The sequence below is a fragment of the Dermacentor silvarum genome, chromosome 3 (genome assembly GCF_013339745.2).
Source record: "Dermacentor silvarum isolate Dsil-2018 chromosome 3, BIME_Dsil_1.4, whole genome shotgun sequence".
NCBI classification, from domain to species: domain Eukaryota; kingdom Metazoa; phylum Arthropoda; class Arachnida; order Ixodida; family Ixodidae; genus Dermacentor; species Dermacentor silvarum.
The window spans coordinates 6575360-6599805 of NC_051156.1; the positions used below are offsets into that span (position 1 = coordinate 6575360).

The window sequence follows — 24446 nt, forward strand, 5'->3', positions numbered from 1 at the left end:
TTCTTCAGCAAGCTCGAGCTGATGGTAGCCCTCTTTCAGATCCAACTTTGAAAAGTAGGCAGCTCCGTTCAGAATGCTGATAACATCTTCTACTTTGGGCATGATGTGTCTTTCTCTAGCAATGGCCACGTTGGGTTCTCGCATGTCGACACACAGTCTGACTGCGTTGGGATCATGACGTTTGGGAACAATGACGATCGGTGACACCCAAGGTGTCCGGTTACTTTCTCTATGATGTCTAGCTCCTCCAGGCGTGTGAGCTCGGTCTCCAGCACTTTTCTCATCTAGAAAGGAATTCGACGGTGTTGTCGCACGACTGGTTGGACGTCTTGTGAGATGTTCAGCTTGACGTGAAAGTTCTTGAACCGACCGACCTTGCCAAACAGCTTTGGAAACTCTTTCTTTGCGTCGACACTACTGTGTTCTGTGATGAGCTGAAGTATTGTGATGAGCTTTAGGTCAGAAGCTGTCTTGTAACTCAGAAGCGACCGATGTGTCCCTTTTACGACGTATGCTGTCGCTTCGATGACTTGGTATAGAGCACAGACCGTTGCAGAGAACTTTCCCATGACTGGGATTTCTGGCGCGACTCCATCTGGTACCAGCTTTGTGGTTGTGTGTTCTAGCTGCATCGTCTGCAGGTGCTTCTGCCACGTTGTCTCTCCGATAACGTTGACACCTGCTCCAGAGTCTACCCAAAACTCAGGTGGTGTGTCGTTGATTTTCACTGTTACCACTGGTAAATCTTGGTTGCGACTCTGCACGTGAAAAACGTAATCCTATACGCTTGTGGCCTGTTGTGTGCTTACGGGGGTGCCCATGACGTCAATGGAGTGTACAGTAGGCCTTTGTTTGCACAATTTGGCGAAGTGGTTTTTCTGTTGGCACTTATGGCAAGTAGCTCCCCATGCTGGACAGTTCAATTTCCCTCCTTTGTGAGGCCAAGCTCCTCCACAACGGCTGCACTTCTGAGCTTGCTTGTTCTCTCGACGATTGCAAGACAGCTTGTGTTCTGACTGGTTCCTCGAAGGCGCATTGCGACGCCACTGCTTCTTCTTTGTGACTTTCTGTCCGAGTTCGACGCGCTCACGGCGTTCCATGCTGGTTGCTTGAAGTTCTGCTGTCTCGAGGCTGCGGCCTATTTCTATTAGTTTCTCCAGCATGACATCGCGCTCTCGTAGTGCACAGCGGCGCAGCTTAGCTGAATTGGTGCCTTCTATCATTCGCGATAAGATTTCTTGTTCTTCGTTCGCAAACTCGCATGTCGCAGCCAACTTTCTGAGTCTGACTTGAAATTGGTCCACTGTTTCTTGGCAGCTTTGCTTTGCTTGACGAAAAAAGATCACCGCATATCCACGAAGTGAATGATGATGAGTGGTCGAAGCACCGGCGGATCATTCGGGTAACCGTGAATCCCCCGTACATGCTAGAGCGCGGGAAGCGCCGGCAGCCGGAAGCGTTCTCTACCTGAGGTTGGTGGCGCCGATGCTCGGTGCAAGCGCGAGCTTCGCGAGCCCTCAGCTCCGGATCCGCTTGCCGGCGTTGCCGTTTTGCTGCAGCTTCCCGCGCCCTAGACTCCGGGTCCGCTTGTTGTCTGCATCGCCATGCTGCAGCAGCTTTCCGAGCCCTCGAATCCGCTTGCAGTTGAACCGCCACTCTCCCCTTTTCATCCATAGTGAGTGCGCCTTATTAGAAGCGACCGTTATCATCCATGGTTGAAGAGAAAGAGCGCGCGTCAGGAACGAACGCGCGTGTGCACCGCAGCGGCCCTAGCGGACTCCATGCAAACCAGAGCTACGGACGAGAGAGAAAGAGAGCGTGCGTCGGGAACGAGAGAGAAAGAGAGCATGCGTCGGGAACGAACGCCCTTGTGCACCGCAGCGCCCCTAGTGGTCTCCATGCAAACCAGAGCTACGGACAACGGACGACGAGGGAGGGACAAGGCTCGGCCCTAAGGTGCTTCGCCCCTAAAACATGCGTCTCGTAGACCGCGTTCTTTCTTAGCGCGAAATGTGCGTTCAGCTTCGCGACTGGTGTTTCATAGTTCGTGCCTCGTCCGGAAGCGTCAGAAAAATGTCGTGCACCGCATCTCCTACGCAGTGTAGCAGCATAGCGCGTTTGCGCGCCGCATCCTGTATGTTTGCTGGTAGTAGAAAGTTGTCAAAACGGGCTTGCCATTTCGTCCGCTGCTGGGCGAGCGACGTCGGGTCCGAGTAGAGGTCGAACGGCGGGAAGGCGGGCAGCAAGGCTTCCATCTTGCGTGGCTTTGTTCTTACTTGGCGTCCTCTGGTTTCGGTTTCTTGGCTTCTTATCGTGCCGTGTGATCTCTTCAAAATTGGGCGATCCTCGTCGCCAGTTTGTAATGTCTCCTCACGGTTCGGGAGTTATCTTTATTCAAGATAAAAGACTGGACTCGTATAAAATCGAAAAGAACATTTATTCCACTTTGTGCGAACGCAGCGCTTGCCGTGGTCCTCTCTGTCCCAGCCCAGTTGTCGCACCGGGATTCTTTTGGAATGCGCGTAGGGGGCACTGCTTGTAGGTTGGCTTTTTGGTGAGCAGTGGTCAGTCGTGGTGGACGGACGTATTTCTCCGGGGCTCCGTGGCAGCGACGAAAACTTAAGTTTTAGGGGCGAAGCACCTTAGGGCCGAGCTTTGTCCCTCGTAGTCCGTAGCTCTGGTTGGCGTGGAAACCCCTATGTATATATGTATACGCACATATACATAGCTTAGGAGGGCGCTCCGGAAGCCTTCCGCTTCCGGTTCCGCTTCCACTTCCGCTTCCGGGTCCGGAAGCCAGCTTCCGGCTTCCGGAGAACGCTGCCGGCGTTTTTCTCTCTCGACCGTAACTAGGGGCGCTGCGGTGCACAAGGGCGTGCGTTTCCGACGCGCGCTCTCTCTGTCTCTCGTCCGTAGCTGTGGTTTACCCGAATGATCCCCCGCTGCTTCGCCCACTCATCATCATTCACTTCGTGGATATGCGGTGATTTTTTTTGTGCATGCTTTCAGCTTCTAACTCTTCTGTTGTTAAACTTGCTCTTTTTTTTAATGCGAAGCATTTCTTGCCGGCGGCTCTGTCTGTTGTCCCGTGTCCGACACCCCCACAGCGCATGCGCGTCCCCTCCTCCTCTCTCTCCTCTCCTTCACTCCCCCCTTTCTCTCCTCTAGGAATCTAGTACGGAGCGGCGCCCGCGTCCCCTCCCCCTTTCTCTCCTCTCCTACGCTCCCCCCTTTCTCACCTCTAGGAATCCGGAGCGGCGCGCTCGACAGCTGGTGCGACAGCTGCATCCTCCGCTGGGGGCGCCACAGTAGTTTCGCGGTATAAAAATGACGGAGCACGCGCGCTTCATTCTCCCTCCTGTGCAGCGCCGCAATGAGTGCTCGGGCCGCTGCCGCGAAACCATCTCCCGCTCAAGCTGCATACGCCGCTGAGGCGCCACGGTAGTTCCGCGGTATGAAAATGACGGAGCGCGCGCGCCTCATTCTCTCTCCTGTGCAGCGCCGCAATGAGTGCTCGGGCCGCAGCCGCGAAACCATCTCCCGCTCAAGCTATAGCCATCTCCCCGCTGCTTCGCATCCACACATGGTTCCCTTTAGCGGGAGATGGAGTAATTTTTTTAGCCGTTAAATAGGTTGGAAGTGGCAGGGCTATCAGATATTATTTTTTTTCCTTCTTCGTGTGTGTATCGGGTGTATTTCGTTTTTTAGGGCAATCAGAACGTCGTTTCCTGACACTTGTTTCAACACGTGCGACCGCGTGGTACGTTAAGTTCTTGAGTCTCGAAATAGTAGGTTGGAAGTATTAGAGATATTAGTCATTAGTGTTTTAGCGTGTGTGTATTTGTATCGAGAATATTGCATTTGTAGGACAGTCAGAGCGTGGCCACGTGTCCGAACACGTGCGAACGTGTGTCATGAATTGAGTTTGCTCGACAGTTTGTGCTGATACCTTGTAATTATTTGCGGATACATAATTCTGGCATTTTAAGGTTTTAGGTTCTGTGCGTATCGGCCTTTTGTAGGTAAGTGCTTCGCAAGGTTCGGTGATAGCATTTGAGAACGCCCAGTGCAATATATGGCGAAAAGGCGAGCAGGGTGCGGGGGGTCCCTCAAGGTAGACGAGGGGACTCATGAGAATAGCGTGGAAACTGAGCCGATCGACAGACACTGTGATGTCGATGCGAGGCTAAAGAAAATGGAGGATGTCCCCATTGAGCTTGTGAATCGGATCACAGAGCTGCGAAATGAACTCAATATGGAACGTGATGCACGGAAGGCAGTGGAAGAAAGACTGCAAGCAGCCGAGGAAAAATTGAACAGGGCCGCCATTACGAACAAAAATGGTAATGACGATGAAATACCGGCTCCCAGCGAGACAGGACCGGTAGTGCCCACAAAGCACATAGAATGCGTGGAAAATGCTGGAAGGAGGGTCACCTACAGTGACGCTGCATTCACTTCGTGGATATGCGGTGATCTTATTTCGTCAAGAAGAAACAGTGGACCAATTTCAAGTCAGACTCAGAGAGTTGGCTGCGACATGCGAAGGGAAAGCAGGAACGCAGGGGTCAATGCCGTGTGTCGAATCCGAATCACGTGGACAAGGAGGAGAAAGGAAAGCAGGGTGAGACCTTGTCAGGAGGGGAGAGTGAAAAGGTCATAATCACCGGTGACTGAAATCTGTCGAGGTGCTCAGCGGCAATTGTGGAGCGGGTGAAAGGCGACAAAAGAGTGGCGGTAGGGACTTTTCCAGGGAATACATTGACCAATGTCATGGAGCGAGCTAGAGAAAAGCTCGCGGAGAATGCGCAGGCACGCCACCTTCTACTAGAAGCGGGCGGTCTAAATGACGTGCTGAGCAGGATAGGGGCGGGAATAGCCCAGCGTTTGGCAAAGGGTGTAGACGACTTACGTGAAGTGTCTGCGCGGGTGCAGATTGTGGTATGCAACTGTGCCGGAGGTACCTGCACGTGACATTAACGTACAAGGAGCAGTTGCGGCCACTAATGAGGCGATTTGGCAAGTGAGCCGAGAGAAACATTTTGAGGTTGTGGAAGTCAACAAGGAAGTGAGAAGGTATGGTGGCTTTCAAAGAAACGGAATCCACTTCCATCACAGGCTTGAACGTGAAGTGGGCTGACGACTCGCTGGTCGTGCAATTGCTTTTTTGGGGTGCCCACGGGCGCTTAGGAGGCCAGGGTAAGTAGTAAGGAAAAAGGTCCCTTAGGGTAACCTCTGACTAACAGCACTGGTAGCAAGAGAAAAACGAGAAAAAACAGAGCTCGCTGTGCAATGGGTTATATAACATGCAGGGCGGTAGAGGAAAAGAAAAGTGGTTAGAGATTGAGGTGCAGTCAAATGGAGAACAAATAGGTGTGTACGCGTTTACAGAAACGCACCTTAGAGACTTAGAAGAGCAACCAATGATTAAGAATTATGTTTGGGAAGGGTACAACCGAACCAAATAGGAAATAAAGGGAGGGGGAGTTGGAATGCTCATACATAAGGGGGCCAAGTGGGAAAGAGTAAATTCAAAGTGTCAAGAGCATTTTTGGCTATCAGGCACAGTCAGTGGAAAGAAAACTTGGCTGGGAGTGACGTATTTATGGACAGTGGAAAATTGCAAAGAAAAGAATCAAGAGTTCGTGAAATGCCTAAGTGCGGACATTAAGAATTTCGGGATGGAGGGCGAAATTATCCTGTGGGGTGACATGAATGCCCACATACAGGATCTGGATGGTTATACCGACAACAACGGGAGGTTAATGGTAGATCTCTGTGAGCAACATGCCCTCGTTATCGTGAACACGGGGCCAAAATGTGATGGCCAGATCACATGGGAAGGCGGCAATAGACAATCGGCCATCGATTACTGCCTGATGACAGAAGGAATTTATGATAAGTTGAAAGAAATGGTCATTGACGAGGAAGGGGATAGCAGCATAGGGAGTGACCATGAACGCATCATTTTGAAAATGGGATATGTAGTTGGGAAATTGAGCAAGTAACGAAGAATGACCAGTCCAAATTTGAACGATGAACAAATAGCAAATATAGCCACAATAGGTCGAGAAAGAAATTGACAAATGGCCAAGCAAGGAGTGGGAATATGGTGAGCTTGTAAGTATAATGACGAAAGAAATGAGGAAAGAGAAGCAACATGCTTGTTGGAAAGGAAAAAGGAAGCCGAAAAGCTGGTAGAACAGGGAGATACGGGAGGCGATCGACGAACGAAAGAAAGCATCTCGAGAACACAGAGAGGAAAAATTCACAGTTTACGCTGGATGAAATAGACAGAAAATGGGAAATATACCATGGGGAAAAAACCATGGTTGAAATATTAGTTCAAGCAACGATTAAAGGTGAAAGTGAACGCCGATTGTCAGAAATACGTGAGAAAAAGAGGCCGCACCTAGAATATTTTGGAACCTCATAAACGTACTAGACAGGAAGTTGGGAACAGTACAGCAACATATCCTTGACGAAGATGTAAATAAACTGGAAGGGGACGGGGCATTAAAGTATGTTCGAAGAATAACAGCCGAATCATTTCATAGCATTGGCGATCTGGTTTCTGAGGAAAAAGAGAGAATGAACGAGAACCAGACCTAAAGGGAGTTGGTGCTGAGTAATTTCAACTGGAAGAAAGCAGAAGAGAAAATTGCTAAATCTACAGCCACCGGTTTAGACGAGGTTCCCGTTAGACTGATTAATGAGCTAGGACCAGAAAGTAAGGAAGCTCTCTTGAAAGCAGCAGCAAAATGCTTACAACATAGGCGAATCCTAGACAGTTGGAGACAAAGTAGGACGAAATTAATTTATAAAGGTAAGGGGGGGGGGAAGATAAAATTCACTCTTATCGACCGTTATCGACATCGGTAATATACAGCTTAGCAATGCAGGTGACTAAATTGAAGCTGCAAGCATGGGCAGAGAATAATGGCATATTGGAGCACTTCAGAATGGCTTCAGAATCGGTAGGCGGCTCGATGATAACTTATTTGTCCTTAATCGGTGTATTGAAATATCCAGAATAGGAAGGAGACCACTATATGTGACTTTTCTAGACATTACCGGAGCGTATGACAACGTAGATCGCAGCATTTTGTGGAAAATTCTAGAATAGGAAGGTATATGCAACGACTGTATACAGCTATTGAGGGAGATTTACCGAGAAAATATTGTTTGCGTTGAATGGGAAGGGATGACGAGCGAGGGTATCAACAAGGGACTGAGACAGGGTTGCCCTTTATCCCCGCTGCTGTTTATGATGTACGTGGTAAGTATTGAAAGAGCGCTAGAAGGAATCAATATCGGGTTTAACCTCTCATACACACAAGCCGGCACAATAGTTGAGCAGCAGCTGCCAGGTTTATTTTATGCGGACGATATTGTGTTGCTTGCTAACGAGCAAAGTGATATGCAACGTCTGGCTGATATCTGTGGAGAAGATTGTGAGAAGTCAGGATTACAATTTTGCGTTAAAAATGGTATTCAATGGTATTCAATGTTTTATGGTATTCAATGACAACAGTGAACATACAGTGTTGATTCAGGGCCGGGAAATACCTCGGGTAAAAGAATACAAATACCTTGGCATATGAATAAACGAAGGCGATAGGTATCTGGAGACACAGGAGAAAACAATAACAGCAAAAGGGAAGAGAAATGCGGCCATAATGAAACACAAGGCGCTATGGGGATACAATAGGTACGAGGTGCTACGTGGTATGTGGAAATGTGTAATGGTTCTAGGGCTTACATTTGGAAATGCGGTTGTTTGCTTGAAGTCAGGAGTACAATCGGAACTCGATGGCAACCAAAGGTCAGTGGGACGCCTCGCGTTGGGCGCCTACGGGAAGACTACTAATGAAGCTGTGCAGGGTGATATGGGCTGGACAAATTTTGAAGCAAGGGAGGCTCAGAGTAAAATTGATTTTGAAGAACGACTGAGGAAAATGGAAGAAAGTAGATGGGGTGCAAGAGTATTCAGGTATTTGTACAGGCAAAGCATTGACTCACAGTGGAGGAAAAGAACTAGGAAGCTTACCAGCAAATATGCGACCGGTATGGTGAGCAACATGGCAACAAAGAACGTCAAACGCAAAGTGAGAGAGACTGAGACAAGATTATGGGTGGCGGCAATGGAAAAAAAACCTGCTATGACTAACTACCTCAAAGGAAAAAAAACGAAATCAGGAAATAAACAATTTATGATAACTCAGAGGGAAGCTACTTACTTTTCGAAGCGAGATCAGGATGCCTCAGAACGCTCACTTATAAAGAGAAGTACACCAAGAACGAATCCACATGTGCTTGCTGTGGTATAGCTAGAGAAACGGTGGAACGTGTTTTATTGGAATGTGAAGAAATCTACCCAGCTGCAAGTCTAGGCTCCTCTGACTTCCTTGAAGTCCTTGGGTTCTGGGATATCACGGGCAAAGTAAATATGTCAGCTGTAGAAATTAGTAAGAGGCGGTTGGAGGCTTGGTGGCAGAAAAGTAGGGAGACCGCAAGCAACGGAGACGTACAGAAACAGAGTTCCCAGTAATGGTTCAAAAAGGTTGATGCCAGAAATTCTTTGTATTTGTGTGTTTCTCAAAAATACAGGTAGGACATTAGGCAAAATAATAAAAAAGCATGGTGGCGCAACCCACCACCCCGTTTCAAAGGGGACGCTCATAGCATCCGTCCATCCGTCCATTCATCCATCCTTTTCTTGGCTATGCTACATCACGAAAATACCTCAAGTCTATAATGCAGTTAAAATGTATATAGCCTGCTATCGCCGTAGTTCAAGAATAAAGTATGGATTCGGCTCTTATAGATATGTAACACAGTAATTCGCTCATTTTGATTGAACCACATTATTTGCGCTTGCATTGAAAACCTAAAAAAAGACTAAATATCAGCGCATGAGCAATATCGCAATACTTTGCGACAAACTTAACATCTCCAATCTGCCTTCGTCGGTTGCATCCTCTGTTTGGGATCACTTCTCCTTCTTCTAGGAATGGACCGGGCCCCAATCTCTTCATTTCCGTCGTCTTCCATTTGAAATGTACTGTCTTGGACCAAAAACACGATAACAAGGCAACTAGTACCCGTTAAACAGACTACATGCGGCCATGTTGGTTATTTTGGTCAGGAGACGTTCACGCAGCGCTGGTTGAACGGATCTGGCTCACTTTGGTTCAAGCAGGTGCAGCACTTGGCTCATTTTTTATTCGAAACTGTTTTTAGAGTCCACGTTACAATCATGAATTGACCTGTTTTGATTACAATCATTACTAAAATAAAAGACACCTAGGTGTACTTTACGTTTCCGTCAAATTTAGCCCAGTTTCGGTTTCTGGGTTTGGCTCTTGTAGAAAAAAACTCCTCATTTGAATAATTCCACGTTGAAAAGCACAAACAATTTATTTCGACGCTTCAGATGGGTACCGGCCTCATCGATAATTGATTTACAGCCGCATGGCAGATCTTTTGTACACTTCAGGTAGAATATTTCTTCAACCTTTCGCAACCAGTTTTCGAAAAAGAAGTTGCAAACAGAATTACAAAAGAAAGTGTGAGGATACAAAGTAGAACACCAAATAAACAAAAGAAGATGATAGGATGAGCAGTAAAGTACAACTTCCTCATGAGCCAACCAGGCAACATCGTCAGACGTGCGCTAACAGGTACAAAAGAATCTTATTTCTTCGAAAATCAATTATATGCACGCAGGAGAAATGCTGTATGTGTACTAATAGCATAATCTCAGGCTTACAGATTATATATATTGTAACGTAATAAAGAAGAAACAGAGATAGCACCCGTTCCTGGGCCAGCTGCATGTTTTTATGTTCCTCATCGTCTTCGCGTCCAGCGCCCGCCTTGCGAGCGCCCGCGGTCAAGCTCACTTCGGCTTTACACTCGGCTACGCGGCAAGTTTCCGGCGCGCTTGGAAGCACGCAACTTGTCCAGGTGTTAAAGTCATCATTTGTGAGCCGTCCAGCGCGCAACCAGCTTCTCTGGCTGGCGGCGCTGGCTGTTGCGCGCTGGTCGCAGGTCTCGCCGTCGATAATCCCGCCGCTCAGCGTTGTCAAATTCAGCAGAAGTTGAGGCGATTCCCTTAAAGGGTGCTCCGTTAATTACTGTGAGTGGTGCGACTGCTACCAGTCTTCCCCGCTTCTCCTCAGGTTTTCGAAGGCTATCACAGGACGAGTTTGAGAGGCTGTCAACGGATAGTGATGCTCTGAATGACTGGAGGGCACAGTCGGAGCCATTCTGAAGGGGCGCTTCGTTGCGGTGGGCACTATGCCTTGGGCGCCGCACTGACTCTGTAGGGAGCGCCTTGACACCTGCGTGGATGATAGGCTTAACAGCGACAGCGCCGGCAGGAGCAGCAAGGGGGTTCTCGGAAATAGGCGACCGTGGTAATGGATGGCTCTGATCAATGGCCGCTGACGCTTGCTTGAACGCCAAACCATGATCTCTCGTAGCAGGAATCGGAATTGAAGGATTGCCACCGCCACTGCTGCTAGAACCACGAGGTGTTGGGACTGGTTGCTGCTGAACACTAGAAGATGCCGAAGTGCTGCTGCTGCTGTCCTGTTGCGCTGGTGGCTTCGGGCAACAGTAAAGGCTGTCTTGCAGTGCGTCCTGCAGTGAAGGCTATCTTGTGATGCCTGCCTTGCGACCTGGTGTAACTGACACTCCCGAAGAGGAGAATGACGACAGCACCCGCTAAAGGGTGCCTGCACGCGGCTGCTCCTGCAGCCCAGGGAGGAGGATTACAGGACTCTGGGCCATTCGGTCCAAGCCCTGGTCGGCATATCGCTGCTTGAGACGTAAGTCTAACGTCGTCTCGTAGACGGGCTGGCGGGCCATCGCGTTGGTGGACGGCGCCCCCTTTATGGCAGGGGTGGCGTGCGCCGGAGCGGGGCTTATCTGCGCTGCTCCTCGGCTCTCAGCAGCCGCAGAGCCACGGCAGCTAGGTCTGTGTCCCAAGCGCTGCACATTGTCTGCTTCGTCGCCGCATGCCTATGCTTCCGAAGCCGCTGCGGATTGCAGCTTCTTCCACTGCCTTGGAGGCCTTGCTGCCGGGTTTGCTATGGAAGGCGGAGGACGACGACTTGGAGCTGCTCGAACTGGATGCCTGTGATGCGGTGGCGGCTGAGGGCTCGAACTCGCTGAAGCTGTTGCTGAACCGTCGGCTTTCAGCCGCGATCTGGACGACGACGAGCCGCAGCTGATGCTGGGGGATGTAAGGGACGCCCAGGCCTAAGGCAGCTGGCCGAAAGCAGCTGTCAGAGCTGCACTCCATTCAAGCCAGGACCCCTGCTTGATGCCTTCGTAGTTTTCCCAAGCCTTGGCGGCACCGCAAAGTCGTTTTGCCGCAACCAGCCATCTTGTGTGGTTTGGCCAAGCATGACGATCACCCAAGGCATTGATAGTTGGAACCCAAACGATGGCGTCATCTTGAAAGCCAGGAAAAGTTGGTATTCCTACGTAAGCCGACTGATGGAAGTCGCAGTGGCGAAACTCCACCAGGCTGTCTTTGTAGCTGCCCGGGGAACCAGGGCCGGTGTTAACGGACAGTGCGGTCATTGTGATAGTCATGGCAGCAGGTTCTACGACCAAGGAAGCAAGGAAGGACGGCAAACCTTGGTGGCTTAGGAGTCGAAGCAGTTCCCAGGATAATATTCTCGCCAAGGGAAATTTGTATGGCGTTCTCAGGCAGGAGAGGTCCAAGACGGGGGGGGGGGGGGGAGGGGGCAAAGCGTTGCCTCAGTGTGGGGTGCAATGGCGCAACCGCTGACGGATGCGAAGGTGTTCGCCATAAGCTCGAGCTGGTGTCTCAGCTTGGCGATGGCTTGCACGATATCACCGCTAGAGTCCTGTCATAGAGCCACCAGGAGGCTTGGACGCCGTCCCCGGATGGTGCAGTGAATGCTTTTGATGGTGGTAGGGTGGCCGGCTCCATAACCGATGCAGCGTGGACGGCGTTCCTTGGTAGGAGGGACCCGGCACCCCGAAGAGCCGCGAAGAGACACTTAAGGCTGGAACGCCTTAAGCCAGGTTCGTTGTAGACTGCGCCATTGTAACGTAGTAAGTAGGCACATAGACAGCACCCGTTCCTGGGCCAGCTGTTATATATATATATATATATATATTGTACCGGAGCATATCGGCACCAGATTTGTGCCAGCCAGTGTGGCAGGAGACGTTGATGATCATGTGGTTCGCGCTAGGTCGGTTTTCAAAGACCCAGCTTGTTTAACCGCTTCATCAAGTTTACCTGCAAAATACTCTTGTCACATTTGGTGTAGGTGCTGGGTCGTCCCCTTGAGCGTCCTATAACTTCGCAGCCGTACGCTACCATCTGCCTTCACTATGACCGAGGACGCCGGTCGCGAGCTTCTCCCGCTCCCACACCTGCCGTGTGCTCTGGGGTGCTTCATCAGCGTGATCCTCCAGTCTTCAGTGACACTGACGGTCACGACGTGGAAGACTGGCTGGCCGAGTATGAACGTGTGAGTGCACACAACAAGTGGTATGACCGCGACAAGCTGATTCACGCCATCTTTTATCTTACCGACGTGGCCAACCTGTGTTTCAAGAACTACGAAGCTGATTTTACCACCTGGTCAGCTCTCAAAGAGACCCTCGTTTTGTTTTTCGGCCGGCCAGCGGTGCACAAGCTTCGCGCTGAACACAGCCTCCGCGGACGATCTCAACAAATTGGTCAGACCTTCACAACCTACATTAAGGATGTCATCGGTCTCTGTAGGTGGGTGAATGCGTCCATGTCGGAACCTGACAGAATCAAACCCATAATGAAAGGCATCGACGATGACGCCTTTCATATGCTTGGGGCCAAAAACCCACAGAGCGTTACTCAAGTTATTGAACTCTGCCAAAGTTTTGACGAGCTGCGTAAACAGCGCATCTCCACACGCCGCCCTGTAATGCAAACGGCTGACCTTTCAGCTTTGGCTCCCAGCAGCGCTGGTATTGACTACACCTCGTTGCTGACTCAAATTCAGCATTATGTACGCGAGGAGGTTGCACGTCAGCTCTCTCTTGTGGCATCGGTCACATGAGCCTCTCCCCCCACTGAAGCAGTCGCTTTGTCGGGTTAACCAGAGGCAAGTTGTTGAGGCCCTCCCGTCCGCCGCAAGTTACGGCGCCGCTAACTTATGCTGAGGCCCTTGGTATATCTCCCAAGGATTGGTATAAAAGTGCTTCAATTACTAAATTCGTGAAGTACAAGGCAAAGCAATCAGCATCACAAACAAGCCTCTCAGGAGCTTGAAATTATTGAATCCAAGGTCCCGTATAACTTCATATATATATATATATATATATATATATATATATATATATGTACGTTCGGTGCTGAACCAAAGGAAAAATACAACTTTCGTGTTTCTATGTGTGTGTGTATATAAACAGTGTGAACAAACAAAAAACCAGAACAAATCAGCAGCAGTATCACGGAAAGCGTTAGAGGAAGAAGTGCCTAGAAAAGTTACCACAAAGCAGAAATGTAAAAAATGTGACAACAATACTTCATGAAAAGCATACGCTGGGCATAAAAACACGATAATAAAAGAAAGGTTTTAAAAAGAGTGCATAAAACAACAACTTTTTACCAAAAAGAGGGCTATAAAATACTTAACAGAAAAGCGCAGACAATCAGCGCGTGTAATTATATCCAGCAAGGTTTGGTATAGAAGTGCTTCATTTACTAAAGTCGTGAAGTAGAAGAAAAAACAATCAGCATCACAAAAAAGCTCCTCAAGCGCTTGAAGTTATTGGATCCAAGGGCCCGTCTAATTTCACATATATGTATCCTTCTTTTCATGCTGGGTTACGCAAAGAACGCTTCATTTTAAATAATGCCAATGATCAGTAAAATATTAACTCGTAAGTGATGATAAGGTTCCGGGATAAGATACACCCACTTCAGCGTTTGTCGTTTCAACGTGTCGACTAGAAGTTGTACTCACAATGACACGATCCAAGTTGTAATTTCATTTGTAAATCCGGATGACATTAACCTAGTAGTGAATTCATGGAAGCAGACAAATTACCAAATGTAAATCTTTTGAAATCACCTAAAAATGTTAATTTCAGATTTTTTGTGCGGGCGTACTTTAGAAGTCGGTTTATAGTTCGGAAAGCGTTATATATCTCGACATGAGCACAACAAATTACAGCAATTTTCTAAGACTCATTTATTATTCTGCAGGTTTAATAATCACCTATACTGCAGGGGAATCTCACGTTTAGTCACATTTTTGAGAGAAATAGACACACGGCAACGCCACCTTCAAGCATCTTTCGGAATTAATTATAAACTTTTTTTTTGTGTCCGACTAATCAAACAGCATGAGAGCTGTTTGAATACCTGGTTTGAGTTATCAGCAAGGTGTCCTAATGAAGAAAGAAATGTTGCAGTAACTCAATATTATCGCGTTTGCTGTGGACAGAGTGACCATTTATATGGAGAGCAGAGTGCAGTGACGAGGAATTAGGAAATATTTGTTCGGGTAACGGCGAATCGTATAATTTCATAAAGAAGCAACGAAAGAACGGAATACTGAAAAGGATAGTGAGTCGAGATTATACTTTTCTGTTTATGTACGCAAGATTATACGTATAAGCAATCGTTACGGTGTCCTAAGCTTCAGTTTCCATTGCGAAAACCTTTCTATTGTACGTTCAACTTGATTTCCATTTTCGCTCACGTCTTATTTTTCTTGAAGTATTTCTGTTTCAGAGTTCGACAAGTACGCTTATTTATGTATACCTGTCGAGAGTGCGCACGACTTGTTTCGAGCTCTGACTAGCGTACTGATTATATTGCGTTAATGAGCCGGCTAGCGAGCTGACAAGTACTGGAGCACCCTTGATCTAATCGTGCCTTCCTTGCTTTTCTGAGCGTGATATATCGTTTTGAAAGAAACTTTAACTAAAGCTTGCTATTTGCAGGATTGCGTGTAGGCGTTTTTTTTAAGACCCGATGTTGTTTTCACAGATTTGCTCATTTATTGCATCAAGAAATCATGGATATAGTAATGTTTTCCCCACCTCTCTTGCCGACACCTTCGATTTCAATGTTTCTATTTTTTGTCACTGTTACATGAGAATAATATGCTTATTCAGTTCAGTATTCATAGTGTTCAAATTTTCAGAACTCTCCTAAAATCTCTTATTGTCATTCCTGTGATTTCGGCCTCTTCTGCTCTTCAGATAATGAATAGATTCAAGGGTGTACTCAGGGCTCTTTTTGGTCCTTTCGGCACAGCTTGAAAATACCGAGTTTACTTGAGAGTTCTATTTCAACGCTTTCTATCGAAGATTTCTCTCTCTTGGGTGATTGATAGAGGTCATTTTCTAATTCCTTTTTTTAGCCTATTTCTTTCAACGTGATGCCGCACAGGCAGTATATTCAGCGCAACTTGGCAGCAGCAGCATCACAACAGAATACGCAGAAAAAAAGACCGACAAAGCTACGCATTAATATGCTGCGGAATACAAGTTGTTCCTCGCGCTCGGTGGACGCCGCTGTCACGTGAGGCTTCAATGAAGAATAGCTCCTGATGTACTTCTGGTATCTCCGGAAAAGTGCTGGTTGTCACAGCCATTACCAACGTGCGAACAAGAACGATAATAAACCAGGTAAGTGATGTTTACTTGGGAACGAAGGAATTCAGCAAATAAGAGAAGAACGAGAAATTGGAGACATACGGACTATAGAGACATTACAGCTAATGTTTATTTGACAATCAGAGCCGCCAATATAAGCACGTGCCAAATATGCGCAATGCTGTATCACACATTCACTATAAAAAAATTAAAGCCCCTCCCCTGCCGGGAACAGGCGAGCACGCGAAGCTTGTCCAACCGTAGGGGAGGGGTTGGTTAGTTTTTTGAGCGTTTGAGACCAATTAAAGCGTTGTCGTTGTGCTTCGGTGATGGCAGCCCTTACCTGCAGAAACTCTGGATTCGCCAGGCGAGCACGACCACGTTCACGGGCCCGCTCCCACTGCCGTTCCTTCAACGCAGCCTGCTGTTCGGCAGAACGAACCAAACGCGGTCTCCCCATGTGGCTGCTGGGCCTGAACTGGCGGGAAACGGAGGGCGAGAGGCGAGCGACCACACCCTTTCCCTCTTCGGGAGGGAGGGGACGCCTGTGAGAGATCTTCATTTGCCGAGCTTGCACTGAAGAGCGTGCACGTGTTATGGGTGCGCTTCTTGCGCTGCCTCTACTTCTTCGTGCATATAAAACCCCGCTTATACCCGCTTCATGCATATAAAACCCCGGGCCACCTACCTCCGGGTCTCGCAACCCAGAGGTTGGTGGCCCGACGAGCAATTTTCATTTTCGTGCGGCTTGGGTTTTTTCGTACGCCAACACCAAGACCAACACCGACGCCGACACGAGTGAGGCAATACAAGTTTCGCTTGAAAAGAAATGGTGAAATATGTGCAATACGATTGCGCTACTTGCTGTGTAGTTTTATGAATTGGTGCTTGACTGGGCCAGTAGCTGCTTAATTGCGCAATGTGATGAAACTTTAATGACACCTGCCTTGTGCACCTGTATATAATTTACAAGCTCATAAGCACATGCGCAATTTTTATATCCCAGAGAACACCGAAGCTGCTGACATTTTTTGTAGTCCAGGAAAAGCGGCGATAATGTAAGCAAAGCAGGACCTCCGAAGTAGCACTATTAGTAATAGTATCAGTTTGTTTTCCCGCAATAAAGGTATACGCTGCTCTCCAAGTTCACCAGCACGTGTGAAAAAGTGGTCTCTGTGCAAACGAGAAAATGTTTATTCGAAGGAAGGCATAGAAACCTGCCGTAGCTATCGCGCTCTTATAGCCTGCTACGTTACACTGGGCGAGGGTCAAAAGTGGCGCAGAGGTGTGACAAGCATGGCAATGACAGGGATACCAGCATAAAAGCGCAGAAAAGTCATCCACAAAGATCACCCAAGAAGTCATCGTGTTGCGTTCCTTGGCTAAGACTAGTCATTCAAAGAAGTGTCTGGCGTTGGAGTTTCTCTTGAGTGAGCAGCATCTGCTCCAAGACGAGGCTTTACAATTTCTTCAGAGCTGCTGTAAGCTTATCAGGTGGTATCAGCCGAAACTACAATACAAGCTCGCCATCCGGATTTGGCTAATGATTACTCTTTAGGCGAAGAAGTGTCATTATTTGCCGCATCTCCAGTGATTCCGATTTAGTAAAAACGTCTCGTTTTGGCCACTCATTGAGGCGGTATTAGAAAATAGCTAGATCATAAATGTTTTGCAGAAATCGCCATATAGACTAATTCTTTTAAAATCCGAATCTATTCAATTCATGAATTGGAATTCGTATTGCTCTTCAATACTTTGTCCGGAAAACTTGAGGGCATGAATTGTTTATTCTCCTCGCTGTCGCTGCCGTTTCGTTAAATAATTCTTAAAACTAAGTACCCTTCGTTCCCATCGTATCTATTGTTGCTTAAGGAAAACATTGCTATTTCCTTAATTGACCATAGAACTTGAACTAGAGAAATTGAATCTTGGCCTTGTACAATAAAGCTTCTGGCCTTATAAATATCGTGCTTTTCGTGTATAAACCATGATACCCGTATTTCAGTGTGTTCCTCGGTAGGCTTCCGCGGCACTTTCACGAATGCGCTGGTGTGTTTGCGCAATCGGTATGACTGATTCCCGCTTTTGTTTTACATCTGTAGATGTTCATGCAGTTAACAACGTGGCGCGCACTGGCGGTCACAATAACATGGATTTTAAATGCGAACCACATTAGGGGCAAGGGCTGTCGGCGTGTAATGGGATCTCATGTCGTGGTCACGTGCAAAAACAGGATCAAGACAAGTGCAGAATTGATCAGAACCACTTCAAAATAAACTAACGTGATTCAAAATAGTGTAAAAGATAGGAATACTCAAGCATTAGGCGAATTAATTAGCAGAAACTCGTGAAAATCTTGTAATGCGATCTCATGTCGTTCTGGTCACGCGCAAAAACAAGTTCTCAAAACAGGGTCAGAACAAGTGCACAATTTATCAAAACCGTTCAAAATAAACGAACACAATTCAGAACAATTTAAAAGATAGAAATACTCATAAAATAATCAAATAATTAACAGAAATGTGTTAAAATTGCTTCTAACTATCGTAAGCACATGAAGCGACAGCTCCATGTGCGTAGTGGTTTGGCTCCATGTGCGTGGCGGTTTGGCTCCATGTGCGGCTCGGTTTCCCACCAGTTGTGCCTTAGCACAGTTGTCAAAACGAGTGACGGATTACTAAACACAAGATAAACACAGGATAAAACAAGATTAACACATGGAAAACGCAAGGGAAACACCGACGCATCACTGCTTCGCACTTCCCCAGCTTTCTCGTTCAGTGGAACTGCATTACCGCTAAGTTTACCAAGGCCAATGTATATTTTTTTTCACTTTCTTTTTTCATGGCGTTCTCAAATCAATGTGACGCCTAGTACTCGTTGTCCCTTCCATTATCAATTCCTATAGAGCTCGCCGTGTTGCCATTTCTATTCGGCATTTTTAAATTTTCGATCATCGAATGTCATGACATCAAAGAAGTGTATTTTGGGTCAAATTCGTCTTGAGAAAAAGTCCCGTATTTCTTCAAGCCTGCATAAGCATGTCTGAATTTATTTTCTTGGTAACTTGTTTCAGAGCGCAAGAGAACCCACTCGCAAGCACGCACGCCCACTCACACACACAAACACCCCTAAAAAGAATACCCCACCTGCCTCCCCGCACACACAAACATACTTTTTTACAGAGCACTTTTGTGATAAAGAGGAGAGGAGGGGGAGGCGTTCTTGCTTGAGGGGTTTGTGTGTGTGAGTGGGCGTGCGTGCTTACGACTGTCTTCTCTTGCGCTCTGAAGCAAGTTACAATGGTAGCCCAGCTACGAGTTATTCTAGTTTCTCTCAATTATTCATCTGCATACGGAAATTGCGGCTCGCTTGCGCTTTTTGACTATAGCGTTCCTTGCGAGACGAGGTTTGTACAAATACGACTGGAATTATTCCAACAAAAGTACCGTTCTCGCGCGCACGCATACAATCAGAGGCAACAAAAAGCAAATGTTTGCCCGCGCACTAATCGAAATACCGGCACCTTTTGTGTTTCTGTTCTAGGATTAGGTCTCGTTTCTTTTGACAGCCTGCTAATGAATTCCTGCACGCATAAGGTGCCCTTGGACTACAACAAGCTTTGCTTTGCGTAGAATGCAATGACCACGTATAAACGGAGCACAGTTCTGGCCGTCAAATTTCCGGTTTCTTCTATAATAGGATTCCAGCAATGCCAACCACTTTTGCATCATTAATAATAGTTGAAAGCACTTTCAGTCCCATTCTATGTTTGAACAGAGTATGCTGTTCGCAGTATTCGCATCACAAGTGCATCGAAAACACACCAAGGAATCGCACAGCGATCGAACTGCGCTGTAAACTGGTATTTATTCAGTTATTTATTTATTTGTACATACTGCAGCCAAACATTTGATTATAGCAGGAGTAGGGAAAAAAAGCTATGAATTTTACATGTATATTACAACTGTGAAATAGCAGCAAGTAATTCATCGAAAGGGCATTCGCGTACATTTCCGGGCAAAGCATTCCAGCACTGAATCGTGTGAGGGAAAAAAACTGTACCAAAACAAGTCTGAACGAGAACTATACGGAACAATATTGAGACCATGATAGTGTCGAGTATTTGAGGGGGCCGAAAATGAGATGTAACCTTGAGAAGAACAACGTGGTGAATTTATTTAATTGTGCAAAACTTCAAACAATCAAAGTGGCGACGTTTCTGGAGTGTGATTAGATTCATATCAGAGATGTTGGAAGAGGGTGAAAAATATCTATCGTAACGACTACAGATAAACCTAACAGCTTTTTTCTGCACTGACTCTAACACCGTGACGTCTTTTTTATGATGTGGATTCCATGTGATAGAAGCCTGCGCAGTGCAATGTTAAGGAGCACAGCGAGCTGCCACGCTGTTGTATATGGTACAGTGGCTGGTCAAACATTAAAGCACAACACTGCGACTCAGACAACATGGCACTAGACAGAAGCTGATGTCTGTAAATCATGATGTTCTCTGGCAGGCCCGGTGACGTTTTGACTCACAAATTTTCCATTGCGAGCTGCAAGTTGCAAAATGTAAGTGAAGGCTTCCAGCTCTGCAGCTAGCTCTGTACGTGGGGCAAATTTCTATGGCTGATAACGCAGCCATTACTCCCTTATCGGTGGGAAAGTAGCAGGTAGGAATTGTAGAAATGCCACTTGTTACGTGTCCTACAACTGCTTACAATTGCTCATACCAGTTGTTCCTAATTTCTTTCACAAGAAGCTGTTGCATGACGCTCGCTGCACAGCTCCAGTTAACACACAGGTGCGTTTAGCGCATGGGTTCTTTTGCCTTTCTCTATCTCTCTCAGTCTCTCTCTTTCTTCATTTTGCACGTACTATAGTACACATGCTGGAGCATTCAAAGTCTGTAGTATCTCTCGAGTAATCGCTGCACTTCCTCTCTCCGCTCTAGCGAATGAGTTCAACCTTATTCGCGACGTTGTGAATACGTCTTGCCCGAGCCGTCAATGCCACGCAGGTCTTCGCGCATAGCGCTCCTAGTGTCACGTCGGAGGCGTCGCGCTCATTTTCCGAGCCCACAAAAGCCTCCTCTCGTCGTTCAACGCGCCGGCGCGGCCGAGCTGCGCCCCATTCGGTTCTTGCTTCGACCCGATGTTCTTCCGGCGCGTTTAAAGGACCGCGGCTTGCCTCTTCTTCTTCTTTGCGCTTTCTTGACCGAGCGGCATTGAGTCCGCTCAAGGGTGCGCCTTTCATGTCGATATATAGGAGCGCACGCCTGGCGTTCCGTTTGTTTGGACGGCCCCACGACCCAGAGATAGGGACCGGGAGGAGGTGGTTTTGGACTCGAGAGTTCGAGGAGCGCCGATCGCTGCTACGCCGTTTCTCCGGGCCCGGCCGGGGTTCTCGGCTTGGCGCCCGGGGACGATGACGACGGCGTCGACGGCCACTGACGTCACAACCCTGGAGAAAAAGCGTGCCCCCCTCTTCGCGCTTCTCGTTCGCGCACTCTTTCGCTTTTGGCGGGCGCCCGCGCGAGCGCGCCCCTGTGGGTGTCAGTCGACCGAGCACAGTGAGACAACCGAATCGGAAAATTCCAAGAACGATGCTTGCTCGAAATAATTTCCGCAACTGCGTCCGCTGCGCCGCTTCGCGGTGGTTTTTCAAACGATGCCTGCGCGCCGGTAGCGCGCGTCTTCCTGTTCCCCGGGCCGTCGATCTGGCTCCACTACGCGGCGCTGCAATAGGAATCCGTCCGCCGGCGCTTTTATTGGGAGCGTTTGTTAATTTGGGCAGGCCGCTGCGGCCACGGTGTTCGCGCTCGACGCGCAAGCTCGCCTTCCGCACCGGTGTGCTCCCCCGGCGGCGGGAAGCGCCCGGTTCGCGTCGCGCAGGCGCGGAGGCGCTCTGCGGCGGAGGCGAGGCTCTCCCCCGGCCGCAGCAGTGCGCAGCCATGCTGGCCGGCTCATGGACGGCGGCGAGGCGACGGGCGGCGCGGCCCCGCTGAGCAGCCCATGGAGCGCAAGCGGTCCTCCCGCCGGCATCACCACCACCACGGAGCCGGCGGGGCGGCTGCGTCGGCCGTGGCGCCGCCCGAGAACCGCTGCAAGTCGTGCTGCCGCAAGTTCACCGCGTTCCTCTTCTCGCACGTGGGTCTGTGCGCGCTCGTCGTCGGCTACAGCATCTTGGGCGCGTTCGCCTTCCGCGCGCTCGAAGCGCCCTACGAGGTGGAGAAGGCCAGCCAGGTGATAGCAATGCGACGCGACACCGTGGCGCGCCTGTGGGAGATCACCGACCGGCTAAACGTGCTCTACAAGGAGAACTGGACAGCCGCGGTGTCCCACGAGATACTGGACTTCCAGGCACGGCTCATAGCTGCCGTTAAGGACGGCTACGACGGCAAGGAGATAGGCACGGGCGGACAGCAGTGGTCCTTCTCGGGGGCCTTCCTCTACTCCCTCACCGTCATCACCACCATCGGTGAGTCGGCAATCTGCTCCCGAGTGCCGTGCAACACCGGTGTGATGGGTGCGTCACTGCCGGTCGACATTTCTCTTAAGGCTCGCTTGCTCTATGTACCTTATTGTTCTTCATTCCCATCAACCCAAATGTCTGCGCAGAGAAATGAGAGCCAGGCTTTTCTCTGCCGCGCTCAGATGAGATGGGAGAAACCTACGTTGTTTAGTGTGGTCACACGTGACCCTTTGGAACCATGTGGGTGCTCTTGCGGCACAAAGGCATACACGTTTTCTTGTTACGTGTCCACTCGCAAATGACAATCTCCTGTTGTACACACTCCGGTTTGCGGATCGATTTCCGGACCATTGCGTGATTACTTTCGTTGACGAACCCGTCAGGTGACCGGACAAGTCGCTTGAATGGTCACATGTTCGTCAAACTCGGGACGTGGTGCACTGGCTCTTATCACCCACCTGTGGATGCCTGAGGCCGTGCGTACCTCAGACAGGCGCGTCCCAAGCGTATTCGGAACCTCGAACATAAATATAAGCGAACTTTACATAGTCTATCGCAGCGCGCCATTTCCCCTTTTCAAGGTACGTTAGGAAGTGCGCGCCGTTTAGTCGTAACAGTATTTCTGCCTCTGCCAATGACATATTTTTTACTCAGAGCGTGTAGTTTTTGTGTTGTGAGAGCCTCCAATATTCCTATTAGAAAAACGAGAGAGAGAGAGAGGAAGAACTGCTCACTAAGTCGGCCACAACAACAGGTGTCCTCTTGCGATAGACGGGGCAGGAATAGCGTTTTGCGCAATCCACAGAATAATCATAAAGAAAAAAATAGCTTTAGCTGTTTAGTCTAATACAAGTACTAATTCCGTCTTACAACAATGATTACGAATAGTGTGAGGGGACTATTGGCGGTTGCGTTCGAGTATTTTTCTCCAGTGCCAATGACTCAAGTGGTACGCGTTGTGGTATATATGGTGATCCACTATTTGCTAAAGCAATCAGCCTGAACTTTAGACTGCGTGTTATGTGCAGATATGTAGATGAAAGCGACTCGACATACCGACTCCCATCGGCGTGCAGTTGTTAAATATGGAAACACCTGCTGCAGGGTGATTTTAATGTCTGGCACTTAGCAAAACGTCACTACGGCCGGCAGAGAAACGTCAGTATTCAATCCACTCCACATCAATGTAAAAGATACACCTTCCAGAACTTTCAGTCAACGCTATTGATTTCTATGCAAATGCTTTTCACTTGTGTTTTCTTCAGAAAGTGCCTCACGCTCTTGTATTGTGGCCCATTATGCTTCTTATCCACGGTCTGACTACTTACCTCATTACGCCAGTTGTTTTTGTCTCAACATTTTCAGGAGACTCACTATGAAGACTTAAGTGCCATTGTAGAGAAGGTGGAACGAAATTAGCTTCTGTGTAATTTGCTGTTCTTGACCGTCGTCTCAAATGTGGTTTTGGGAGGGTTTCAAAAGTGATCGCGGGACCTATAGGGTGTTGTCTTACAGAGAGAAGGGACAACGGTAATATGGGTGCAATGGTCTTGTTGGGAACTGTATGCCTTTCGCCCTGTCACCTAAGACAACTTGCTATCCTAATTGTCTTGAAAGAAGCGGAAGAAAGAAATACATATTATCATTCCACAATATTTCGCCAATAAATGTCGTAACGAGGATATACCACGGTAAATCGTAACGAGGTAATCTACACGGTAAATCTGCCTAACTCGCACCAGCATCTGGTGGTGAGGATCGACATATTAGAACCAACATTGTCAGCATATGAGGCGCCGTTTTCGCATTCCGTCAGTGGTATTTGGAAACAAGACAGGCCTGAGGATCGGCCAAAGTTGATAATGTAAGTTTAGCGAAAGTCTTAATTTGAAAAATTTTATCAGGAGTAATTCGAGTGTATATATTTTTTTTTCTTGCTATTCTGCTGCATACATTTTGCAAGCGTTACCTCCAGAATGCGTCTTGCTCGGTTCTGTGCTAATATTAGATGGAGAGAAATGTGGCATGACGTTTGATTTTTTTTCTTTGTCGTTGCGGTTCTTATTGCTGTTATTGCTGCTGTGGTTGGCGATGAACAGCTGTGTTAGTGCTTTTTCCGTGAGATTCGGTCCAGCACTCTTTAGCAGCTCTGCGATTTCTGCGTTTCACAGGGGCTTTTGCAAGTGCTGGAGCCGTTAGTATGCAGCTCATCGCGCGTAGCATAACAGAACCGATGCAGTTAGTAGGTGACATTGTTGTGCGGACGCGTTTAGAAGCGTTGATAGATTATAGGTAACGGAGGGCAACCTGCACTCGCTTCACAT

The 24446-nt window shown here is 48.2% G+C and overlaps 2 protein-coding genes across 2 annotated transcripts in view; one reads left to right on the forward strand and one right to left on the reverse strand.

Annotated features, from left to right (window-relative positions):
* Positions 1 to 284: 284 nt before the first annotated feature.
* On the reverse strand, positions 285 to 10875 carry LOC119443707 (uncharacterized). Its single transcript, XM_037708421.1, has 2 exons — positions 10783 to 10875; positions 285 to 758 (listed from the first exon to the last, which is right to left on the reverse strand). The coding sequence occupies exons 1-2, from the start codon at positions 10873 to 10875 to the stop codon at positions 285 to 287; spliced, it is 567 nt and encodes a 188-aa protein (XP_037564349.1).
* A 10124-nt stretch (positions 10876 to 20999) lies between these two features.
* LOC119445288 (potassium channel subfamily K member 17) overlaps positions 21000 to 24446 on the forward strand; it is a 181522-nt gene continuing 178075 nt past the window's right edge. Inside the window, exon 1 of the mRNA XM_037709602.2 lies at positions 21000 to 22128. Within this exon, the coding sequence (XP_037565530.1) occupies positions 21663 to 22128 (466 nt within the window). The 5' untranslated portion in view covers positions 21000 to 21662. The remainder of the gene's footprint in view (positions 22129 to 24446) is intronic.

Bases quoted from the DNA above. Each gene is read 5' to 3' on its own strand.
- LOC119443707 (XM_037708421.1), bottom strand. From the start codon at position 10,875: ATGGCCCGCCAGCCCGTCTACGAGACGACGTTAGACTTACGTCTCAAG. The intron at 759-10,782 runs GTAATCCTCCTC...TTTCACGTGCAG, and splicing joins ACCGAATGGCCCAGAGTCCT to AGTCGCAACCAAGATTTACC.